Here is a 9,344-nt window from a genome sequence, read left to right as displayed (position 1 = left end):
AAGTTTCTATTTCTAGCAAGTAGTTGACAAGTTTTTCATACAACAATCCAATTGACATTTTGATGATGTATTCTATCATGATTCAAGTTAATAATTCACCAACCATCAAGATCATATAGATTGAACGTTCATGTCAAAATCAAAAACTCAACTATGCACCCAACAAAGTTTCCTTTATTAGAAATTTAACAATTCTCTGCAATCTGACTTTAAGCATTGTCTTTAAAATAATAAATTATGAATTATCTAGCATACATCCTATCATCAATATCAATTTCCAATTTCATCAATCATCAATAATCATCAAATTCCCCAAGTTATTCATGTAAATCCCTAAATTGCAAAATTTCCAATTTATGAACAAATTCTTGCATAGTTCCATTTTAATGCTAGAAATTAAATAGATTATATTCATATTAACAATCTCATTGATCATCAAATACATAAAATCCATCCTAACATCAAACTCACTTATCAAATTTATCCATAATTTCACCCAATTATCCAGTTACTCAATTTAATCAACAATAAAATCTCTTATCATTTTCAATAATTCAAAGGTGAACTTTACAATGAATGTATGCATGTATGTGAGTGTTCAACACCTCCCCACACTCATGCATACATACATACATCCATATACACACACACAAATGCATCCACAAACTTCAATATCCAATATCAATCTCTTAACCCAAGTACTCATAATCTTGTCTATGCAAACGTAGAAATCAACCTTTAACTACAAATTGGATTTTGATGATCTTAGGATGGTGGAATGGATGATCTTGTGTGTGTAACTCTTCCTCATACTTGAATCTTCTTCCTTAATGCCTAATTCCACCTTGTGATCTTGATCTAACTTATGTGATTTGTGATTTTTTTTGAATTTTGGGTTATGAATTTGTGTGTGATTATGCCATGTATATAGAAAGAGTGAGAGGGATGTATAGTGGTGAGTTGTTAAGTTAGAGTGCTAGGTGTATTAACTTGTGTGTTTAAAACACATTAGGCTAAGTTTAGATGGTAATGATTAAAGATTTGTGTTGGTGTTAGATTATCGGGAGAAAAAGAGGTTGAAGGGGTGAAGTGGCATCGGGGTTGAGGTGAAGGGTTGGGTTATAATGTAAATTGTTTAGTGATTCGGTTTTGACGTATTGTGAGTTTTAGATAATCAATCAGATCTCATTTTTAATAATTTTTGTCATACTTTGAACGAAATCAAATTCCTGACAATATAGATTAAAGGAACTATTTTTTGAAAATAGTTGGTGTCGGGTCCTATCAGTGTCTTGTAGTGACTTTCGTTTGCTTATTTTTCAGTTTTTGTAATTCGAACATTCTAAAATTATGTGTATATATTATCACTAATGTTTTAACATAAATTTTGAATTTTCAATGCAATTTAATCATATTAGTAATTTATTTACTTTCTGGTCCACCACCCGAGGTTATTCCACGTAATGCTCGTTACGTGACGAAATTTGGACTTTTTGTTGACTTTGCAAGATCTTGGATCTTAATAAGGAAAATTTTATTCATATAATGATAGTTTATTGCTAATTATTGTTACGTTAGTGATAAATTTTTGCCAAGTGTTACAATCTAGTTCATGTCAAGGAACGAATGTGAAGGATGACCCACGAATGCGTCTATTCTTCGTATTGTTGATGTAATGATCTTGTACTTATAGTTGATGCAATAATCATTTAAACTTCATATGGTGGACGTTTTGAATATGTTGTTTCGTGATTATGAATTAAGATGGTTTATTAAGTGTTTAGGGATATGTATGTGACATATGATCAAAACTATTAAAAATCACATAAACTACAAGACATTTTCATCTATGTCATTATCAAAATCGAAGAAATTAATTAAAGTTTAATCATTTTTCTTCCAACATGTTTAGTAGCCTTATAGATAAAGTTGTTTCTTCTAGTACATGCAACTTCAATTTTATCTACCACTCAACATTGTAATGCTTAGTTCATTGTTAGAACTTGTTCCAAACGAGCTTGAAAATTGAAAAGTATCTTGTTTAGTGTTTCCAATGTAAAATCCTGGTTCACTGGGTGAAGGCAATGGACCCTCACCCCCGAGCATCAAGATCACATTAGTCATAGTCGGTCGATCTTCTGGGCTACGCTGAACACACAACAAACCAACATGGATTGACCGTAGAACTTGAGACACGTTAATTGATTCATTGAGGCACTTAGCAACTAATTGCAAGGATCTACCTTTATTATGAAGTTCCCATGCCTATAAAGAAAAATAAAAACTAGTCATACATTCTGTTATTTTAAAGGCCCAATTGCAATAAAAAATTAACCAACATAGTTATTTTTATTTAGGTAATTTTTTCATAAACGGGTTGACTTACACATCTTCTTATCCTACTTGTAGTTAGGGGTGTTCAAAGTCGGATATCCGGAGTTTCGAATTTCCAACCTTCATATATCCGAATCGTATCTGAATGCGGAGTTTCGGATTTCCAAACTTTGGATACCCGAATCCGTATGGGAATCCGGAGTTTCGGATTTCCAAACTTTGGATACCAAACTTTGGATATCCGAACATTTCGGATAGTAAATTTCACGATCCGAATCCGTATCCGAAATTTCGGATATCCGTTGAATGGTGAAACGAATATCCGAATTTTTGTTAAAAAGAAATTCATAATAACAATTATGAAAAGCCATGTCAAAATTAATGGTTTTTGTTACTTAACATATACATCTAGAAAACAAAAAATAGGTCTTTTCTATTTTATTTCACAAGCGATGAACAACAACCAACACAAATCACGTCACCCGTTTATCACCACCGACCCTTCTCCATTTCAGATGAAGGTCGAACGATACATCTTCGTTCCATCTCCCTACCTGTAGATCTGTTGTGACGGTTGGGGTTTGGTTGTGACTGGTCTAGATCTATTGTGGCGGCTTGTTTTGGGCTTGATGGTGGCGAAAGGGGGTGTATATATTCGTTCCATCTCCCTATCTATCTGATAGTTTGTGGTCGGCTTCGCGTAGGGAGATTGGAATTTGGGGGTTTCTTAAGTGTGAATGATATAGATACAATATCTTAACTCACTTTTAAGTTGTATATATTTAAATACTAGCATGGTGCCCGCGCAATGCAGCGGGGCGCACGCGCAACTCAATATTGAACGCATAGTCCGTGTCGGTACATACATCACCTGATGACAGTGAGCACGTAGCCTAAAATTGGGCGCGTAACTCGTGCAAAGCCAGTTGCGTGTAATCGAAGATTGAACAAACGTAACCGGACGGGAATGCAGGTTACCGACATTAAAACATTTTACAAACCAACCCGTTTTGCCCCAAACCCGTTCCGACTCGACAACGTTCTGAACTGACCCATCTACTCGAACCCGAACCATAACTATTTTTTTGTATCGACTCATTCCGACCCTATTGTACTTTTACAAATGACCCGAACTCGCCCGAATCGACTTGTTTCTAGGTTCTAAATGGTAAGCGCGCAACATGCTATCTTTTTAAAACTAAAAACTATAGCAATATTATAACCAAATTAAAGAGAATAAAATGCTCGTTTTTATGACGTAATGTTTTTGAAAAAATATTAACGTGTGAAAAAGTTATGATCGTTAAAAAGTCGTGGGGTAGTTGGTTTTGAATTAGGGGGCATATGTGAAACTATTATTAAACTTTACAAAAAAGGTAGTGAAGTTAAGGGACCAAAGTTGTAACTATATTTTGAAAGAATGAAAGTTGCTTAAGATTTGTGAGTAAAGACTTAATTGCCCCTATTTTTTTAAATTTTGATTCATTATGTGTTATATATAAAGCAATGATTTGGTACCTCTTAAAATTTAAGAGTTCCCTAACTCATGCTATATATATAGTATAGATAATACATAAAATAAAAAATTAATAAATTTAAAATTTCAGATATCGGATATCCGAAATATCCGAAAGTTTTCAAAATTACTATCAGAATCTGAATAATCGGATATCCAAGATTCGTATATCCAAATTTTTGAATAATTCGGATTCGGATTTTCGGATATTTCAGATTCAGATTTTTATGAACATCCCTACTTGTAGGTATTCAAGTTTATGTGGCACAAACTATCGAAAAGTTTCATTTTGGGTAATCTTAGTAGGTTTTTGATAATATCATTCTTTTGGTTAATATTTATGGGTGTTAACAAAGATAATATTTCAGTTAGGAAAAAAATTTGAATATAGCCTAATATACAATTTTCCATTTCAAAATTAAAAGGCCAAAACTTACATGTCCAATAAGGTTGTTATAGTGTCTAGTTTGGGCGAACTCTCTGTTTTTCTCCCCAAACACGATTTCCAGTACTAATACGCCAAAGCTATATACGTCTGATTTTATCGAAAATATGCCATCACCTGCATACTCTGGCGCCATGTAGCCACTGTACGTGAGGAATCAAAGTTAATGTAAGCGGTTTACTAAACAAATTTAATAAGGTTAATGTGAGTGATTCTTACTATGTGCCAACCACTCTGTTTGTGTTTGCCTCTATTTGATTTCCTCCAAAAGCTCTAGCCATGCCAAAGTCGGATATCTTCGGGTTCATATCCTTGTCAAGCAAAATGTTGCTGACTTTGAGATCTCTATGTATGATTCTTAGCCTAGAATCATGGTGAAGATAAAGAAGTCCTCGAGCAATTCCATCGATAATATGGTAACGTGTAGGCCAGTCAAGTCGTTCACTTTGAGTTTTATCTGTGAATAGTTAGAATTATAGTTTAGGTGTTGGTTAATTAAACAATTTTCTAGGGTTTTCCTTGTTCCATTTACCAATTTACCAAAAATGAATAAATCGAGGCTTTTGTTTGGCATATACTCATAGATTAGCATCTTTTCAGCTCCATCTATGCAACAACCCAAGAGCTTGACCAGATTTCGATGTTGTAGTTTAGATATTGAGATTACTTCATTCATGAACTCATCAAGTCCTTGAGTAGATGTTTTCGCTAACTGCTTCACTGCTATTTCCTGTCCATCTTCGAGTATGCCCTGAAACATAACACTTTTATATAAGTATCACCTAAAAGCGTTCTATTCATCTTTAGAGATTACTTGTTTGTCTACTTATTTCCTTTCACCATTTTTATTGTTATCACAGCCAATCAATAAGAAACAATAAGAAAACATTCATTTAAGTGATCAATCTATTCCACGGCCATAGTGTAACCGAATTCTTGTATCATCTGTGACTTGTTCTCATATAACAATTCTGAGTCGACTACACAATATGGAGTCATATAGTACCTTGTAAACCGGTCCAAAACCACCCTCTCCGAGTTTGTTGTTAGGTGAAAAGTTGTTGGTAGATTTAAGTATTGTAGACAAGCCAAATAGTGGTAACTCTAGATCTTCATCACCACTTCTATTTTCCCGATCATGTCTCGAATTGTTTCCGGGTGTCCCTGTGAAGGGGATAAGCACAACTTCTATTATAGGAACTAGTAACACTGCAGCTACATAACTACAGATGATTGACATGGTAGGTTGATTGGGTTGTGTCAATGTGTGTTTCTTTGTAAGCTTCGGGGCGATTGAATAAAAACTATATTATATTATATGATTAGAGAAATTCTATTATTTATACCACAATATTTGAAATTCATTTATTCTTAATTAGTAGAGAAATACCTTGCTGCTTTTGCTTCTGCCTATAAAAACGAAAATATAAGCATACTAATATAACCAAAAACACAAATGCTATGGGCACAATAACTTGTACTTTTCTCCCTGAATTTGAGCTTCTTCTAATCTCTTTTGTTGATTCTGCGCCAAATCATAATGCGTTAGTTATATTAACATTTAGAAACGTAAACCTGAAGTTACTAACGAAAATATAAAATGTTTTAAATTACCTAACTCAGAAGCTGACAATCGTATATAAAGAGTGTCCCCATCTTCAGCATATGTTCTGATATCCATTAGGCCACCAAACCATAGCAGGCAACCACTACCAGCCCCTGATATATTCGAATTAGTGTAAGCAGTACATGAACAATTGCTTTTACACATCTTCTCACATTCAACAAGGGTCATGGTCTGATTATACCACGACCCCTGAGTGTCGGGTAACTTCAAATTTGAGTACTTGTTGAAACCTTCCCCAGGGTTACAATCCAAAGGTATACTATGTCGACACCCTTGTGACCAATCTGTGATTTTCCACTGATCAGGAGACGTGGGTTCGAACCCCATCAAACATTCACACACTGGGGACTTGTCAATGTTGCAGCTTGCAAATTGCCCACACACCGCATTTTCATCACAGATATCGTTTTGTCGTGCCAAAAATGGGTTCCATGCTTTCCTACTATCAATCCAAAAGAAGCGTTCTACTTGACCATTTACTTGTAAAACCAGACGCGTAGTAACTGAAGCGTCTATAAGATTATATTGGTAGTAAATTTCTCGTTGATTAAGAATAAAGGTGAAGTTGAAAAACGGGTTCCGTCTTAATTGAGTAATTCCGCTAAACCTGAGTCCGTTCCATGAACCGCCTCTCAACTTTAATTTCTGGCCTTCCCATAGGTTTAGCTGAGGGTAACCTTTGGTATCAATCCTGAAATAAAACTCACCCAAAGCAGGATCATCGTCAGACTTCCAGGATGTGAAGTGTCTGTCAATCCCTGTGATCAAGTTCCATCCTAGCTTCATCCCAGGAAGTAAAGTGTCTGTCATAAAGTCGAAACTTTGCCATAAGGGATTTTCTTGATTGATGTCGTCACCTTCCTCGTGAATTATAAAGTTGCCTGTATCTAGAAGCTGACCAATCGGATTCTTCACTGACGTGGCTGATAAGTTCCCTGACGACCATATGGCATCGCCAGTGGTGGCGTTTCTGAGAACTAAAACTCCCTGAAGGGTTAGAGTTAGCTCTCCAGACGTATCTGTGAGTGGTGTGTTCCGGTTGGCTACCCATACATACGTTCGTCTTGATATTTTTTTGTACCAAATTCCTACATAGAGGTTCTTGGAATTACCGGGGCTAAAAAAACCAAGTTCAAAGGTTTCTTGTGCGGAAACTATGGTTTCGTTATATCTTATGATTTGGTTTGCGGATATGGTGTCAGCAGAATAGGTAGAAGTTATTGATGCGTAAAGTACTGAAAGTAAGCCGAAGATCAACCTGGTGATCTTGGCCACTCTTTCCGCCATTAAAAACGGATCAAGGAATTAAATTCAAAACTCCATTTACACGTCTTCTTTCTTTTCAAAGGGAATGTTATTTTATGCAGCCTTTTTCATGGTAACATAGAAATTTTGAGACCACATAGTTGATTAATTCTTTCTCATTTCAACACATCTACGAGACAAAGTCATCAACCACTCCACAGAACAATATTCTATTATTATTATTATTTAAACCATCAAGTCGGTTAAGAAAGTCTTTGGAAACAAATTTTGGGTTGCCAAGTCAAAACACTCTTTTAAATAGCGTACAAATATGACCCTTAATTAGTATTACTAGAAAAAAGTTGGTAAATATCTTAGGAGGACGTCTAGATGTAAAATTGTCGTCATTTGTTCTTAATATCAATTGATTAGGCACCAAAACAATCTGATGTCAAAGTCACGTCTAGATGATAGCATACACAACTAAATGTAACTTGTATTTGTGATAGCTTTCTCACACGTCACGACGAAACATCTTGGTTGTAAATGATTTTACAACCATTTTCTAAGATCTAAAAAATCTGGCCCAAATATATCAGTAACTTTCTAAAAAAATGTCGATAAGTTTCTTAATGAAACAGACGATTACATAAGGCGCCATTATAGAGTGAATTCTAATTTTTGAATTTCCAGATCTCATTTATACTAAAATTAAGACTAAAAATATGAATGTACATATATCCTAATTAAAGATGAAGAACGAGATCCAGATACACATGATACAATACCCAGATTCTTTCAACAATTATGGCTATCTTGATGAGAACAATAGTCAAGACTAACAACTAATCATGAAAATTAAATGAACACTGTTAGCCGAAGGGAATTCTTCATGTAGCTACCTTTCAACATGGAATCAGTACTGGCTTTTAAGAGGAAATAAGTACGAAAGCTAAGATTGTTAGAGTGAGAGAGCATACCTATTCTCTTCCGGTCCTCTAGTATTTATAGTTGTGGAGAATATGACTGATATCACTAATCACGTCTATTGGTCCCCATTTGGTGAAAAGGGCCTAACGGAATGTGATAATAACATCCAGATATTCTTTTATGAAGTCTGATTTACTTATTCGATGTGGGTTATTAAATTCGGGTCACTCAAATCCCCCTAGTCCAGCTGCTTAGTTTATAAAAAAAAACAAAAAAAAAATAAACAAACTGGATTTGGCTAAATTATAGAGTGGTTAATTTGATCTTTGTTTTGGTTGTTTTTTGTTTCTCTTTTTTACGTTTTTTTGTGTGTAAAGAAATGATTTTTCTGAATTTGTTGATGGCATCGACACTATCGCTATCCTTTTTATGTGAAAAGAAAGTGACATTGAGGTCACGTGACATTCACGTCGACGCTAATGCTATCTATTGGGCGTTTGTTTTTGGGGGTTCTTCTTTCTCTCTTGAATTTATTCTTCTCAAATAGTCTTCCACTTTTTAAATACTGATCATTTTCTTGTGTTTTTCTCATAAACATGACGCCAAAATGTTAATTGAAGAAAGATAAACACAAGGTTTCGGGCATCCATTATCATTGGGATGTCGATAAGTACCAGAAGTATCTTCTCGACTATTGCATTCTCACGAAATGGAATTCGGTGTTACCATTATCATAACAAGATAGTTTTCCGCCACATATGGGAAAGATAGCTCGTTATGCCAATTTCTTTTTCACTTTTTGCCACTTCCCGCTACCTACAACCTGGGTTTTTTCACTTAATATGTTTAATTTTTTGTTTAAACGGGTCAAAATGACGCAAACCACTTCAGTGGACTAGACATTGGATATTATTAAAATAAATGAAATGTTATCATCTATTATTAATTATTGAACTGGTTGGTTTTATCTTATCTAAAGTAGTTACGCTGGAGGGTTTTATTAAAATGTCTAATGCTTCGTTTAATGTAGGGTAAAATTCAAGAAGAGCTAGTGAAATCGCTGAGAGATGCGGCTGATTCATCTATACACCAGTTGATGAGATTGGGGGTACTCGAACGTGCCTTAGGTCATATGCGTGGACATATACACGATGTTGGTCGTGTTGTGAGAAAAATCACCCCGAAATATCAAGTACATGTCCCCCGCCACAACAAGAATGGCAAGAAATGCAACAAATGTGACAAGA

At 34.9% G+C, this 9,344-nt stretch overlaps 1 protein-coding gene across 1 annotated transcript; it reads right to left on the bottom strand.

Annotated features, from left to right (window-relative positions):
- Window positions 1-1,932: 1,932 nt before the first annotated feature.
- LOC143529438 (G-type lectin S-receptor-like serine/threonine-protein kinase At4g27290) lies at window positions 1,933-7,209 on the bottom strand. The gene is made up of 7 exons (XM_077025231.1): window positions 5,910-7,209; window positions 5,686-5,820; window positions 5,302-5,459; window positions 4,836-5,046; window positions 4,515-4,752; window positions 4,288-4,438; window positions 1,933-2,265 (listed from the first exon to the last, which is right to left on the bottom strand). Exons 1-7 carry the CDS (start codon window positions 7,207-7,209, stop codon window positions 1,960-1,962), a joined length of 2,499 nt encoding a protein of 832 aa, XP_076881346.1. The 3' UTR covers window positions 1,933-1,959.
- Between the last annotated feature and the right edge of the window lie 2,135 nt (window positions 7,210-9,344).

The sequence above is a fragment of the Bidens hawaiensis genome, unplaced genomic scaffold (genome assembly GCF_021521415.1).
Source record: "Bidens hawaiensis isolate Kalapana, Puna unplaced genomic scaffold, B.hawaiensis_p1.1 tig00008542_1, whole genome shotgun sequence".
Lineage (NCBI taxonomy): Eukaryota > Viridiplantae > Streptophyta > Magnoliopsida > Asterales > Asteraceae > Bidens > Bidens hawaiensis.
Note: the sequence above shows the minus strand (reverse complement) of the source record. Positions and strands in the feature narration are given on the sequence as shown.